The sequence below is a fragment of the Lates calcarifer genome, linkage group LG2, assembly GCF_001640805.2.
Source record: "Lates calcarifer isolate ASB-BC8 linkage group LG2, TLL_Latcal_v3, whole genome shotgun sequence".
NCBI classification, from domain to species: Eukaryota; Metazoa; Chordata; class Actinopteri; family Centropomidae; genus Lates; species Lates calcarifer.
The window spans coordinates 25,298,438-25,312,952 of record NC_066834.1 but is presented as its reverse complement, the minus strand read 5'-3'; the positions used below and the strand labels follow the sequence as shown (position 1 = coordinate 25,312,952).

Genomic DNA, 14,515 nt, shown 5'->3' with positions numbered 1-14,515 from the left:
GTTGTGTTAGTTATACATGGTTATATAATAAACCCCCACAGTTCCAGAATGCTCTTGGTATTTTCACTTTCAAAAAAATATATTTAAATCATTATGGCTGTTAGGTTTTCATGTCTTGGGTAAAACAGGACATGATATTGTGTGATAGAGGATGTTTTTCTGTTTTGTAAAACCTAAAAAATACACTCACCCTGCTCTCTGAAACATTATTTAAGGATTAAGCATCCATTTATTACTGTCAGATAGCCTATTTATACATTCTAAATAGATCTGTAGTTCAAATTTTGGTTCAGGCAGTTATTATGAGGTAATTTTTGGTCCAGGTCAAAATTGACCCTGACCATACTGTGAAGGTATAAAATATGAACAGTATGCAAGGGTGTAAACACATTAATTTGCTGTTTTACAAAGAGTTACATGCCAGACTGTTTCTATGTGCTGGTTGCCTGGCAAGTGCTCAGAGCCACAAAATACTCACATGCAATTCAGAAAATGTCAAATCGCTGTTTCACTTTGGTGTTTGTTTCAGTTTTAACAAACATGTAAAATGCTGAGCTTTAGAGGTGCTGGTAGACAAATTTTAGCTGCATCTTTAGGATGACAAAGGGGTGTCTTTATATCAGAGGTTCAGTTTCCTCCCCCTTTACACACTCTCACATACACACACTTCCTGAGTGCTGCATCACATTTTCCACAATCAATACAAAGTTTATAGGAGGGCTTTCAAGGTAAGCTTAGCTTTCCTTTTCATAGGGAGTCAAGAGGAGAGCATTATTGTGTGTGCGTCTGTGTGTGTGCGTGCGTGCGTAAGTCAAGGTTGAGTGGAGATCCTCCTCAGTCCAGACCTTTGTGGAGTTGAGGCGTGACTCACCCCACTGCTGCATGCTGCGCCGTGTAAGAGACCACATAGTGGATGAGGTCCATCAATAATTCAACAAAGACAGACTTCCTCTTTCTCTGGTTCTCTCCCTCTCCCTCTCTTTCTCTCTCTCTCCCCCCTCAGTGCTCTGCCTCTGTTTCTAACTGACTGAATCTTCCTCGTACTTCCACAAACAGCCTCCATCTCTGGGCTCCCTCGTCCACCCGCCTGCCTCTCTGCTAACCCTCCCAAACCACTTAAAACAAGCTGTAAAATGCTTCCAAATCTAAATCTGAGGCCCAGCCAAGTAATCTTTGGCTTTTAAGGGATTTTTTTTTCTACCACAGCAACAAGACATCAAGTCAGCTTTTCGTGATCACGTAAGATTAGGGCTACGCGGAACACTGATCCTGTTCTGGACACTTTATTAGCAGATGTGGGCATCGCTAAGTAAGATGTCAAGCTCGGAGGACTCAAATGAGCTGTGATTTTGGGAGATGATATTTTGACCACACAGAGGCTCGGTGGTTTGTGGTTATCACTAACTCACTGCAAGAAAGAAAGTCCTGGGTTTGAACCTCATTCAGGTTGAAAGGGGAGTTTTTATATTCTCAACTGAGTTTGTGACACATTTCTTTCTTTCTACACCAAAATCCGTACGTTAACAAAAAACAGCAGTATAATATCTTAGTGAAACATCAGAGCAAACAGGAATTGCTCTCATATCCATCGTGTGCGCTTTCTCCACTGGAAACTGTTTTACTTTTTCTAGAAAGAATACATGAATGTTAGAGGAAAGTGCAGTCAGTGCTGGAGCTTTTTACTGGGATTATCAAGAGGCCTGACAGAGGTTATTCAAGAGTTTTCTAATGTGTTTGCTCAGGGCATTATTGCACTCCGAGGGGAAACATCTGCATGTCTGTCCCCTTTTGACCATTATCTCACACGAAATGTAGTGAGTGCCGACCGGCTCCATTTCAAGCCTAAATCCATTGATTCCATATGATGAAAATGCCTGAGAGAGAAACAACGACCTCCATTAAAAGATACATTAGCGAGCATTATACTGCTAATCCCAGGACCTTTAGGAACCTGATAATCTAGATTATAGAGTTTGTAGATATTTTTATAGCATCAGTTGTCAGCCTCTCCTATACCAAGTTATTTCTTCTCCTCTGGTTTCCTTCTTTTTTTTTCCTGTTTTTGCTCATCTTTTATTTTAAATCCAATCTTTTGGGCGTTGTAACAACATGTCTCATCCCGAGCACACATCTATTCTCATTTCAGGTCAGTGTGTGTGGTATCATGTACTATAATCTAGGTTACATCTTATGAAAGAAGTATTTTGACACAATTTGTGTCCACTGGGTTGAAGGTTAATAGCCAGCTCTGCTCAGTAAGCTGGGGGCCCTGCACTCTAAAATGTGAAACAAACTCTGTGTTGAGGTGCCTGCTGTGAACACAGACAAATCTGGCCCCATTTACAAATGTCACAGCAGTGGAAGAGATGGGTTTATGCAGCATCCCCAAATGCTGTTTCATAATGATGCCGTGTCAATACAGTCTGACATCCAAGAAGTCCAGCCAACAATGTGGACTATCATATTCAATTTACAGTATTGCACCTTTCACAACTGACTTAACCGTAAAACTATACCCATTGATGGTTGTGTAAACCTACAATTTTATATTACATATAACCAGGTAAAGTTTATTTTATCTGAATTACAATATCGTCTTGGTTTGGATAAGGAACCACCAGCTATTTCCTAATTTTTTTCTCAGAAATTGCTGACTGTTTTCAGGAATTGCACCGTGTAAAGAGAGTAATAACATCTGGAACTCCTCCCTATCTTGTTACTCTTCCCTGTGTAAAAGCAAACCACAGGAAATCACATTGACTTTTCTGTGATGTGTTCACTCGCTGAGAGCAATCAGACCACAGCGCGTCTGACTCTCTGCCTAACACTTGAATTTAACAGGCCAGCTTATCAGCAATCTTATTATAGGAAAGCAGACAGGCAGACAGCGCAGCCAATTTTACAATGTAATCCTGCAATTTTGCCTTTATGCTGCCAGCAGTTCCATGTAAAGGTGATAAAGTCGAGCTTGAAGACTATTAAATTCCCAAGTTTGGAACTGTCAATGGGCCATGGATCTTGTTTGCCTCACAGACTTTGAGTGATTTTCCATATGTGAAGATGAACAAGAAATTAGCTGTGGCTCAGGTCCACTAATCAAAAGCTGGCTCCAGTCCAGTCCACGTGTTGAAGTGTCCGTGGGCAAGATACTGAACCCCAAATTGCCAACAATGTACCATCAGTGTATGTGTGCGATAAAGAAGGACTAAATATACAGACTGGTGACAAATTACAGGAAAAACCAACATGAAGTGTCTTTGTGAGATGTTGGGCCACCATGTGCTGCCAGAACAACTTTAATACGCCTTGGCATCTATTCTACAAGTCTCTGACCTCTACTGGAGGGATGGAACACCATTCTTCCAAAACATATTTCCTCACTCTGTTTTGATGATGGTGGAGAAGGGCGCCATCTAACATGCTGGTCCAAAATCTCCCATAGGTCTTCAACTGGGTTGAGATCTGGTGACTGCAAACACCAATGAGAAAGTGCAATATAAGATGCAGTCCATTTGCAGGCTGCATCTAATCTCTCACATTGTTCCTGCAATTAGCTGTATGACTAAATACAACCTGAGAGACAATGAGGATGACTGTTGATAATTCACTGCACCGTGAGTAATAGAGTACCTTGTGGGGAAATAACTGAAGAGTGCTTGCCAAGAGGTGAGAGGTTGCCATGGAAACATATTCAAAGGAAAGAAGATCCATTTGCCAAGATCTTAACAAAACATCTGACTCAGACCAGATATGTGTTAGTGTCAGATATCACTGTCATCATGTATGGAACAGTGCAGTTTACAGTACAAGTATAGCAGAGACATATGTAGTAAGATTTAAGGAATGGGGATTTATGGATGTTAGTGTGTAGGTGCTAATGCACACATGGCTTTGCAGTGAGTGAGTGAAACAGTTTTTTTTAAAACTCAGAATAAATGGAATAAAAGAAATAAATCCCCCACTGCCAGAGCAGATGCCACTTTATGTAAAACTAACAATGAGCCTCTCCCACAGTTCCTCAGCCATCCTCTGCACTTCAGTCCATTAGCTTTGCACTGCAGTCACCGGATCATTAGGCCCCATCCGCTTCAATAATGCAAAAAGAGCAAACCAGGCAAACACGGTGCTGCCTTATCTGCCTCTCACCTCTCAACGCAGCAGGAGTCAACAAGGTAAACAACACATTATCCAACCAATACTGTGTGCCACAACACCCCCCCCCGTAAACTGTGTGGAGGCAAGTGTGTGTTTCATTTGACTGCAAGGTCTGTGACTATGCAAAATAAAAGTAGAGTGTGTTGTCACTCATGCACACACCTGACACAGTTATTATCCATTTGCTCCATCACTAATAAAGAAAGTTAAAGGTAATGGCTTGAGGTGGGCAGTGACTGTTGTTGCTGCCTCTTAACCTGACCTGACTCTCAAAATCAGATCAGACCCTAGTGAGATCTTCTCATTCAACAACCATTGCTTCACTTGTCTCCGGAAACGTATCTGGCACCACATCGCGGCTATCCTGATGACAAATAGCAGATACTGGCAGACAGGTTAGGTGGGACTTCTGTGATTTGACATCATCGCTGACAGGCATCTCCCACACCGGGACGGGGGGGCGGAGCAGCCAATGACAAGGACGCATTTGTTGCTGACCGAGCCAATCAGAGCGGAGCTGCTTTTGTTTCCCCTGCCTGCCTCTCCGCCTGTGCTCTACGCTGAATGGCTCTGTTTTGTGCGCACATGTGACCGGGGGAAGGCGCTTACTGGTATTTAAACATCATCGATTGGGTGCTGAAGTGGACAGCTCCCCGTGCAGATACACTTCACCATAAAAAAAAACAAACAAACAAAAAACCCATAAATGGCTGGTTTGGCTCCCCAGTTATGGACGATATGAAGCCTTTTTTTTTTCCTCTTAATGAACTCTGAATGAAGATCTCCATTTTCCCTCAGCCGCCCAGAACACCGTTCAACATTTACGGACTTATTTTAAGCTGCTGAGGAGAGAGGCATCCTTTTTTTTTTTTTAACCTCCACCACCAGCAGTTAGGCGGACACCTGTAGCTGAATCTGGATCACATTAAAACAGAGAGAGAAAGGGAGAGAGAGAGAGAGAGAAGGTGAGGTTGGATTGTTTCACGTCCATTCGCATCCGTCCTGCAGGAGAGAGGTGCTCCGGCGCTGTTTTGATCTCGAGTGGTGAAGCGCAAAGGTAGCCCTAAAGCCATTTACGGACGCATTAATTTCTAAGCCGCTCTCTGTGCCTGCTTGCAGACAGGAAGGAGCATGGATAGAGAGGAATTTGCTGTGACTCGTGCGCTGAGGGGATTTGTAGAGCTGGGGATGCGCTCCACTGGAAACTAAACTAAAGGGACAGCGTCTAAAGCAGCGTTCCCAGCAGCTCGCCATTTCTCCTCAGGCCTCTTTTGTTTCTTACTTTCAGGTTTGTTTGTTTGTTTTTTGACGAGGATTTAGGGTTTTTTCTAATAATCAGTCATGGGGAAAGAAGAGTGCAAAACAATGCTGGACGCTTTGAACAAAGTGACCGCCTGCTACAGGCATTTGGTCATCGCCCTGGGAAGCACCTCAGACTCGCAGAACCTGCGAGAGGAGCTGAAGAGGACCCGCAAAAAGGCCCAGGAGCTGGCAGTGGCCAACAGGACTAAACTGACATCTCTGCTCAAAGACAAGACCATCAGCAAAGAGGACAGGGCCGAGTACGAGCGCCTATGGGTGCTGTTCTCGAGCAGCATGGAGCTCCTGGAGGTGGACATGAAGAGGTCCCTGGAGATAGGGCAGGATTTCCCCCTCAAGGTGCCAACGAGGCACCTCATCCAGACGGGGATGACCGGCAGCACCACCACCGTGGCGGCCCGCGCCATGAGCGTGCAGAACATGAAGTACGAGGCGGACAGCAACATCGACACGGCGGACCTCAGGGACCTGCAGTCCGAGATCACCCAGGTGAGCCAGATGATGGAGGAGATGGAGATGAAGGTGCAGGTGGCGCCGTGGGCCGTGGAGGCGAAGCAGGAGGCGGGAGCGGAGCTCAAGTCCAACATGAGCGTGGGAAATTCCTCCGTGGGCGTCATCTCCATCTGCGAAGAGGAGCCAAAAGAAGAGGACGGGGGCGGAGGCAACAGGGATGCTGGTTTCGCATCCATCTGCGCCGTGGTCGTATTTTTTGTCATCGTGACTGTCGCCGTGGTTCTAGGATATTTGGTCATCAATATGTCCTGAACTGTCTTAAACCAACAACAGCCCACCCTGATGGACACCCTTTGCGAGGCATTCCCTCGCGGGCAGCGTCACCGTGGGTCTAAGAGCCAGTATAGCTCCACATGAGAGAGGACCAGCTTTGCTTTGCCGGGTTGAGGGGCTTGAAAAAATTGTGGACAAGTTAATAATCTATCTCGGATATGTGAATGTATTCGGTGGAGTTGAGGAGTTGCACTAGATAAACTGTAGAATAACATAGCCAGTGTGTGTCACTCAGAGAAAATGGACCATGCACCCAAAAAAAAAAAAAGTATTTCGAGGGCCAAGGGGTCGTGTTTTTGAATGTGGGGGAGAAAAAAAAGGACATAAAATTACGTGACAGTGTCTGGCCATCAGGATGATATAAACAACACGTAATCCAAGTGGATTAGTGGAAAAGCTCAAGCATAAATGTAGCCTACTGTTAAGTATTCCCCCTTGATATCCTGTTGATTGATGCTTTAAATGTATGATAATTTATGATATATTCAATCCAGCAAAGTCAGATGCGTTCAAGGGAACAGGAGAAGGAGGAAGAAGGGGGGGGGGACCACCTAGACAGAGAAGTAAGTCAAGTGAAAACCAATAGAACCAGTGTTACAGTTAACTTTTTTGCTCCTCACATCACATAGGTTGGATGTGAACCAATCTGCACTGTTCTACACTCCTGTTAGCACAGGTTTTAAATCTGTATAGCCAGACTGTAGTAGGCCTGCATCTTACTTTGCATCAAATCACAATGTGCTACATGAGAGCCTTGGGACCTAAGAGACGTCCACAGTCTTTTTAATAATGCACCCGTTTCACTGTAAGCCTGTCCATGTTCCTATTCAGGGTTTTCTCTTGCAAACAGTGTTGAATGTATACATTGCGACATGTGAATAGAGGGGTTTGTACATACAGTCTTTACTGCTGTGTCAGATAATGTACATACAATCAAGTATATTTATTATAATAAAATGTTGAAACACATTTTGAAATAGCTCTGCAGGTGCTTCACAAGCAGTTTTTACACAGATAATGACTGCAAGAATGGAATGGTAATGTTTGTTTTGGGTCAAAGCTAATGGTTTTAGCCCAGTTTGTAATGACTGCAAAGCTAAAGATGCATATATCAGATGTGCACCAAGGTGTTTTAAGCCGAGATGTATAATCTGAGACGTAACCACCACTGGGGTTAAAATAGCATTCGATTTAAAATGGAAAGGAGACTAACACAGATACTTTAACACCCTAATGGTTTTAGTAAGTAAGAGTCTTTGAAAGGTATTCCTGGAACTGAAGGCTGATGGCTGACAAAGCCAATGCCCCTGCAGTACATGGCTGCTGGCTGAGAGGGAGGGTAGTTGTCCTGACCATGAACACAGATGGGTCCAGTAGAAGTAATGCAGAAAAGTCTGGGGTGGGGGGTGGGGTGGGGGGGGTTAGAAGTCATAGTAATTAGACAGTAAAGCTCATACGTACATATGATATTATGAAAAAAAATTTAAATCAAAATAACTTTTCCTCTCTCTGTATAGATTCTGTGTCTTTCAGCCAGCAGAGCAGAGTGACCTCAGGATAAATAAAACCACATCTATTATCATTTACAGTACAGGTGCTGGAAGTCATCAGAAACCTGTCATCATCATTTCACAAATACTTAAAAAAAAAAAAAAAAAGATTGCTCCGTTGTGAATTCTAATGAAAAGTCTGTTGTAATTGCCAGGAGCTTAAGAGTTGCACATCAAATGAGCTGTAAACTGACTCTAATGATCACCTCCTCCATTCTTGAGGAGGTTCTCCGATAATTATATACGCTAAATAGACTCCTGGCATTTAAAGAACATTCAGCCCTTGGTTGCAGGCTGCGGAAGTATGGAGAAATCTCACAGGATCAAATTTAATTACAGCTACCCTCCTCCTCAAAGCAGAGGCCTGACTCCTTGTGGGAGTAATAGAATCACTCCAACAAAATTACATTTTTCTTATATTAAAAAAAAGGTTGCTGCAGATTAAGATAGCAATCATTTGGGACATTAAATGTTTATTCAGCAGACTGCTTAAATGCCTTTTTTCTGTTTTCCACTGTGTTTTAACTCTTATTCCTGGTCGTCTGTCTCTTCTCAGCCTCTTGAGGTTGGAAAAGCTGTAGAAAAACATTAATAGAACACTGTAAAAAAAACTCTAAAAAAAAACAAAAAACTCTAAAAGCACTGAGAGCTGAGAGGATTTTTTTGGCAGCACTTTGATGCATGAAAATCAGTGGCATGCTACGCTCACACCCGATTCACAGTAGGCTCTCTGACATCTTGTTTATCCTTGTTGTCATTTCGCTGAGGCACTACACTCTGCTAACAGTGAGTCATGAAACCTCTTGAAATTCACGATTGTCATTGTCATTGTCATCCGGAAGATCCAAAAATATAAGGGTGATTAAATAAACATGGGGAAGAAAGGGAGGAGATTGAAACAGTGCATGAAATAAAGCCTCCTGAAATCCTGCACTTTAAGATTTATCCCTCATGTCTGCTCATGCAAAAGTACAACTTTAATGCAACATTGAGACTGTTCTAGGTGTGCTCACATGATTTTGTTGCAATCTCTCTTATGCAAGCAGCTTCTCAAAATAGCCACAGCATTAAAGTTTTAGAGTATGTCCTTCATTAGGCATAAAAATTGACCCTTTACAGGTGAGTAAGTCCCACTTTCTCTACAGATGTTTTGTTTGGAGGCGTTCTATTTGAACTTATGCATGACAGAGCCGTTTCTTTGCCTCGCTCTGTCGCTTGGAAACAAATAAACTAAGCAGACTGGTTCACCGAGAGGCGAGCCACACGCACACTTGGCAGAGACAGACCACTGCATCATTGCCTCATCTGGACAAAGATTGTGGGTTTCCAAGGCTGTGGGGTTGCCATAGAAACCCTCAACGGACTCTCAAACAGCACAGAAGACTGAGCGGTGTTATTTCAACTCGCCCTCTTTCTGACACCACCATCCTACACACACACACACACACACACACACACACACACACACAAGCACAGCACTCTGAGGCAGAAGGAGATGTGGTGCGAGGACAGCGGACAAAACCTCAGCACGTTTTCTCATGCTGACGGATTAAATGTGGCAAAGAGTGCCTCATCGTTTCAGGAGAAAATGTCTCAATTAAGTCAGAGTGACTTAAGCCTATGAGTTTTCTTTTTTGTTGTAGATCATTGATTTTGGATTTGTTCAAAATCAATAGTCTCAGTATATACAGATCTTTCTATCTCTTCCAGAGGCACAGACACTGAAAAACAGAAGGAAAAAACTGGCTCAAGTGGCCATATGCTTTCACATGTAAATCATAGATGTAGCACAAATCACCTGAAAGCAGTTTGTGACAATATCAGTTAAAAAAAAAAGACCACATTAATAATGAATATATTGATGCGTTGAAAGATAAATGAATTCATAAATGGCAGACACAGGGTACAACCCATCTGACAGAGATTATTTCCTAAGAGTCATTAATTTGCCATGAAGGACACTGCTGTGAGCAGGGAAGACACCCAAAGGAGAAAGGGTGGAAGCCCCCACAGAGACTCCACCACTGACATATGCACTCCTACTGAGAAGGACTAACAAAACACACACATACACACACAAGCACATATTACCTATTAGCTGTAGGTGATGTGTCTAAATCCTTTTGATATATTAGGTAGTAAGCCTGTTACTATGGTTACAAGCTAAATTTGGTCAAAATAGAAAGGTTACATAATTATTTTCTTGGAGAGGAGCAAACTAAAATGTAAAAACAAAGTCTGGCTTGAAAAGTATTTAATATTTACTGTATTACATGACATTTCACAACATGAGAGGTCCAGAGGTTGGGGCCCCTGACAACAACCTCAGACACAGTAAACAGTTTCAACAAAGTCAGATTTAACCGTTACATCTGAGCTCCTTTGATCAAACAAAATCCAGCAGCTTACACTGAAACAAATTCTGAGTGAACCTGAACATCCAGGCTGTATCTCTACTACTCCCTCCCTTTATTCTCCTCCCTGTCCTCTCTTTTCACTCAGGCTCTCTGGGCTGACCATCTGCCTTCCTGGGACCTCTCTCTCTCTCTTTCTCTCTCTCTCTCCGCTCCTCTGGCTATTGGTGCATCATTCCAGATGTTTTGGATCTGGCTTTTTGTCCATTGCCCCAGCCTCACTCCTTGTCCCTCTCTCTCCTGTGTTCTTGTCTCTCTCTCTCTGATTTTGTCTTTTGTGCGTTTGTGTAGTCTGTCCTCTTTCCAGGTCCTCGCCGTGGAGAGGAAGTCATGTAGTTGAGGTACTGTCTGTTGGAAGCACCTGGAATTTGCTCAGTGTCCTCCAAGATCATTTGATTGCTCATACTGTAAATTCACTGTTGTTCTATTCTGTACACACAAAATCTATTGCATGTCCGTCCTGGAAGAGGGCTCCCACCTGAGTTGATTTTTTCTGAGGTTTCTTCCATGTCTTTGAAGAGCTCCCGGAGCCAAACAGTTGTTGAATAATACCATATTTGTTACACAAGCAAACCTTAACAGTCACGTTCAGGTGAAGACCAAGGGATCCCCCATGGAAACACATGTAGACTTATCAATGATACGGTAAAACAGACAAAAACAAGACTGAAAACAAAACAGCACAGTCTAACACAATCGCAAGGAGCACTTCAGGTTCCTGTTGTAAATAAAAATCAGTTATAATTAAAAGTAAACTTGTCTTGTTTCACGAGGCTCAAAGTGGACTTTTCAAGTCATGTGACAAAGGCTCGACAACTGGCAGGAGATGGTTGTACTTGGGCGTGATGGTGACCTGTAGAGTTGTATTGTATGGATTCATGATCAGTATGCGGTGCAGTCCAGAATCATCCTGATGAGGGATTGTGCTTGTATCCACCTTAGTCTTTCCTGAGGTGTCCGACGGGTAAAGTTTGTCACCTAGAAAGAGTGGAGAACCCAAAATGAGCTAAATTAGCTGTGATCACACAATCAATCCGAGTGACTCTTATAAAACTAATGCCTAATAGTGGTGATATTCAGCAAACCACCTCACAGTCATTCATCATATAATAAAACCACATCACTTCAGCATGATTCCCTGCTGGTTTAGACATAGATTACGCGAGACAGACGATCAGCACCTGGAAGCAGCGATATGTAGTGTTCATCTCTTGTGACAACAACCGGCAGCCACTGCTCGCAGCCCTCTGTGGCACGTCGGCTGGAAAAGCTGTGCAGGTCATTCAGCGAGGGGTAGCGGCACATGCGGCTGAGCTCGTAGAACTGCGGAGGGGCGATCCAGAACTCCTGAGCCCTGTAACTCTGGAGAACCTCTGAGGGGGTGGACCACTGGAACACACACACACACACACACACAGAGAGAGAGCTTAAAAACTTTTTGTGTTAAGAGATTTTTAAATAATTTAAATTATATAACAACTTCTGAAATAGACTATCTTCATGGCATCATTTCAGTGTGAGGAAACTAACTTTTAAACCTCAGAAGTGTAACTTAATTTCCCTGAGGGAGTCATCCCAAAGGGATCAATAAAGTCTGTCTAAGTCTCTAACAAAACAATCTGGTCAACATGTGTGTGATGTGTTCAATAAGTACACTGACTCGTCTCATGCCTCACCTGAAAACGTACTATTTCCTTTTCATCTTGAAGTGTATGTGGGATCTCCTGCAGGCAGCAGATGAAGAAAGCTGTGTCAAACCTCTTCACACCGTATCGGTCCGCGGGAGTCAGCCAGTTGCCCCATTCATGCAAAGCCCAGATGTTGGGCAGCACCTCCAGTTCCCTGCACATCCTGACGAAGTTGGAGGGGTTTTGGTTCACCAGAGTCCTCCACTTTGTGAGTTCACCGCTGCGCAGCCCGTCTGCTTTACAATGTGGCGCTTTATCTGTGACACATCCGTCCTCTACGCTTTTTAACAAACTTTTCTCTTCCGGTTTGGGCACGACCAGCAGCACACCAGACTCCTCGAACGTCTCCCTCAGAGCGCAAATCCTGAAGGCGACCTCTCCCGGGATAGGGGAGCCCAGTTTCAGCCGGTCCGTGGCGAATATTGGAGGTCTGGTCTCCGCCGGTTGTTTGACGCTTCTCAAACCAAAATTGGGGGAGTTCCTGAAAGATTTGAAAATGTCCAGCCACTCGCTCGAAAAGTCCGAGGAGTCCACCAGACCGCCCGGGAACACGTACGCGTTGGGCATGAATCCACTTTTACTGCTCCGTTTTAGCAGCAAAACATCGTAATCAAACGAGGACCTGTGCGGCAGGTGTGACCGTCCGTGGCTGCAGCCCTGCGGTGAACCCTCAGCGGCTGTCAGCGGCGTCCTTGACGATAAAGTGTCCGCGCCGAGCCTGTGGCCTGCGGCTAAAATGAGAGTGGCCGCCTCCTTCCAGTGCTTCAGAGCGGTGTTCATCCTAAAACTCCGACAGCGTTTTGATAATTTTCACTCAACGCTTCTGAAAGTTAAAGTCCCTGGTCCTTCGTTTGTTGTGGTGGAAGTGACGTAGTACGGGACGAACACGAGCTGCTATCGCCCCCTACAGGCTGGATGACCCGCAGCGCTGCTGAAACACAGGTGCCCCACAGAGACCAATTGGTTCATCCTTCGCTTTCTTTGACTTTGTATATTATAGAACCGATTCACTTTGTGATTTTTCCTCGTGATGTATTTTTCCCCCGCAATATATTAGATGATTTAGAGAAGTGGCAGACATTGGTCAGTGACACTTATTGGTCAATAACGTTCTTTATTAATTAATTATCAAAGTCAAATTAATAATCAAAGTAGCTCTAAAACATATGTAATTGTAATTAAATCTCATACATTGTAGTAGTGCACAGGTTTGATATATCATGAACCTGATTAAAAACGTATTGTATTTTCTGTCAACTTCTATGAAGAAATACATTTAAATTTAACAGTGTATTTTTGCTACTACTGTATAAAAGTATCACTGATCTCCTCTATAAGCTGTTTTGATGTAATAATTGGTCTTCAATCCACTGAGAGCCATATTTACATAAGTGTGAACCAAAAAAAAAAAAAGTTCACCTTTGTTTAGTTGTTAAATTTACCTTTAATAATACAAAAAGTATAGTCTATCTTTTGAAGTATTAAGTATGTATTAATATGAACATGATACATTATTTTCCTGTGTTTTCAATCTTAATATATCTTGGAAAATCCAACATGATGGCCTTTGAAACATGTATTTTGTTACTTTGCACATTATCATTCACAGCTGTGTTGCTCTAACTGATTAAAATTTGGAACATTTGTGCTTTCTGGTAGTTCAGCCTTATGTGAGTTCAAGGCTCTTTGACATTTCAGTGATGGTAAGTTGTCTCTGTGTCAAAAGAATCTGATTATGATGTTCACACAGTGTACATCAGCTGTTTATGAATAAACACAGTCCATGGCTACTCCTTGCTTTCTCACAGCAGCTTCTTTTCCTATTTTGAATAGTTTCTTCGTACATTACTTAATATGCAACAGTGAAAGAACACAGTCTTACAAGGCTGAATTTGTAGCTGTGAATGCACTTAGTCAGATCCTAAGCCCCCGTTAATGTGTCTGAAACGTGCACTCTGTTATTGGGCATAAGTTCTTGTTCTCAGGGTTACTGAGTTCATATGAAAATATGTTCTTGTGTTAGCAGATTACAATGAGCAGGCAAGGCTTTCTGCAGAAACTGTTCAAATTCTCCTACAGGCTTCATTAAAATATGCAACTGCAGTCACCAGAGGAAGTCAGTGTTACAAATCCAAGAAAGTAAAGGTAAAGGTTAGAACCTTCAAGACTGTTGTCATTTGGCTATTCCTGGATGTTCTGTTTTGTTGAGGACATCATCATAAACACAGAAACATACAGTTCTAACATGCAGTTCTAACATAACTGCTGGAATGAAAAACCTAAGTAACTTTTGATCCAGCTACACTTTATATTTACTTTGACTGTATTACACATATTGTAAATATGATAATAATAATATAAAAGTACTGCAAATCTCACTGAGAATATATCATACTACACTCACACATTCATCAAACCATTAACTTTTAAAGGCTAAATAACGTGTGCCTCTGATTTTAAAGTAGGAATTCATTCTGACATCCAACATACCTTGAAGATACATCACAGCCATACATATGCAACCGAAAACAATCCACAAATCTGCACATTTGAAGCATAGTATACATCTTTCTTCTTTTTGTCCAACCACATGGACAAATTC

General features: G+C 42.8%; 2 protein-coding genes across 2 annotated transcripts; one reads left to right on the top strand and one right to left on the bottom strand.

Moving 5' to 3' along the window:
• The first annotated feature begins 4,805 nt into the window (after window positions 1-4,805).
• Window positions 4,806-7,224, top strand: si:ch73-167i17.6 (regulator of G protein signaling 9 binding protein). The gene has a single exon (XM_018666669.2). The coding sequence runs from the start codon at window positions 5,497-5,499 to the stop codon at window positions 6,238-6,240; it is 744 nt and encodes a 247-aa protein (XP_018522185.1). The 5' UTR covers window positions 4,806-5,496; the 3' UTR covers window positions 6,241-7,224.
• Window positions 7,225-10,048: 2,824 nt separating this feature from the next.
• Window positions 10,049-13,692, bottom strand: nudt19 (nudix (nucleoside diphosphate linked moiety X)-type motif 19). Its single transcript, XM_018666978.2, has 3 exons — window positions 11,902-13,692; window positions 11,407-11,614; window positions 10,049-11,203 (listed from the first exon to the last, which is right to left on the bottom strand). The coding sequence occupies exons 1-3, from the start codon at window positions 12,691-12,693 to the stop codon at window positions 11,001-11,003; spliced, it is 1,203 nt and encodes a 400-aa protein (XP_018522494.1). The 5' UTR covers window positions 12,694-13,692; the 3' UTR covers window positions 10,049-11,000.
• Window positions 13,693-14,515: the final 823 nt, after the last annotated feature.

Bases quoted from the DNA above. Each gene is read 5' to 3' on its own strand.
- nudt19 (XM_018666978.2), bottom strand. From the start codon at position 12,693: ATGAACACCGCTCTGAAGCACTGGAAGGAGGCGGCCACTCTCATTTTA. The intron at 11,615-11,901 runs GTGAGGCATGAG...TGTGTGTTCCAG, and splicing joins AGGAAATAGTACGTTTTCAG to TGGTCCACCCCCTCAGAGGT. The intron at 11,204-11,406 runs GTGCTGATCGTC...CACTCTTTCTAG, and splicing joins CTACATATCGCTGCTTCCAG to GTGACAAACTTTACCCGTCG.
- si:ch73-167i17.6 (XM_018666669.2), top strand. From the start codon at position 5,497: ATGGGGAAAGAAGAGTGCAAAACAATGCTGGACGCTTTGAACAAAGTG.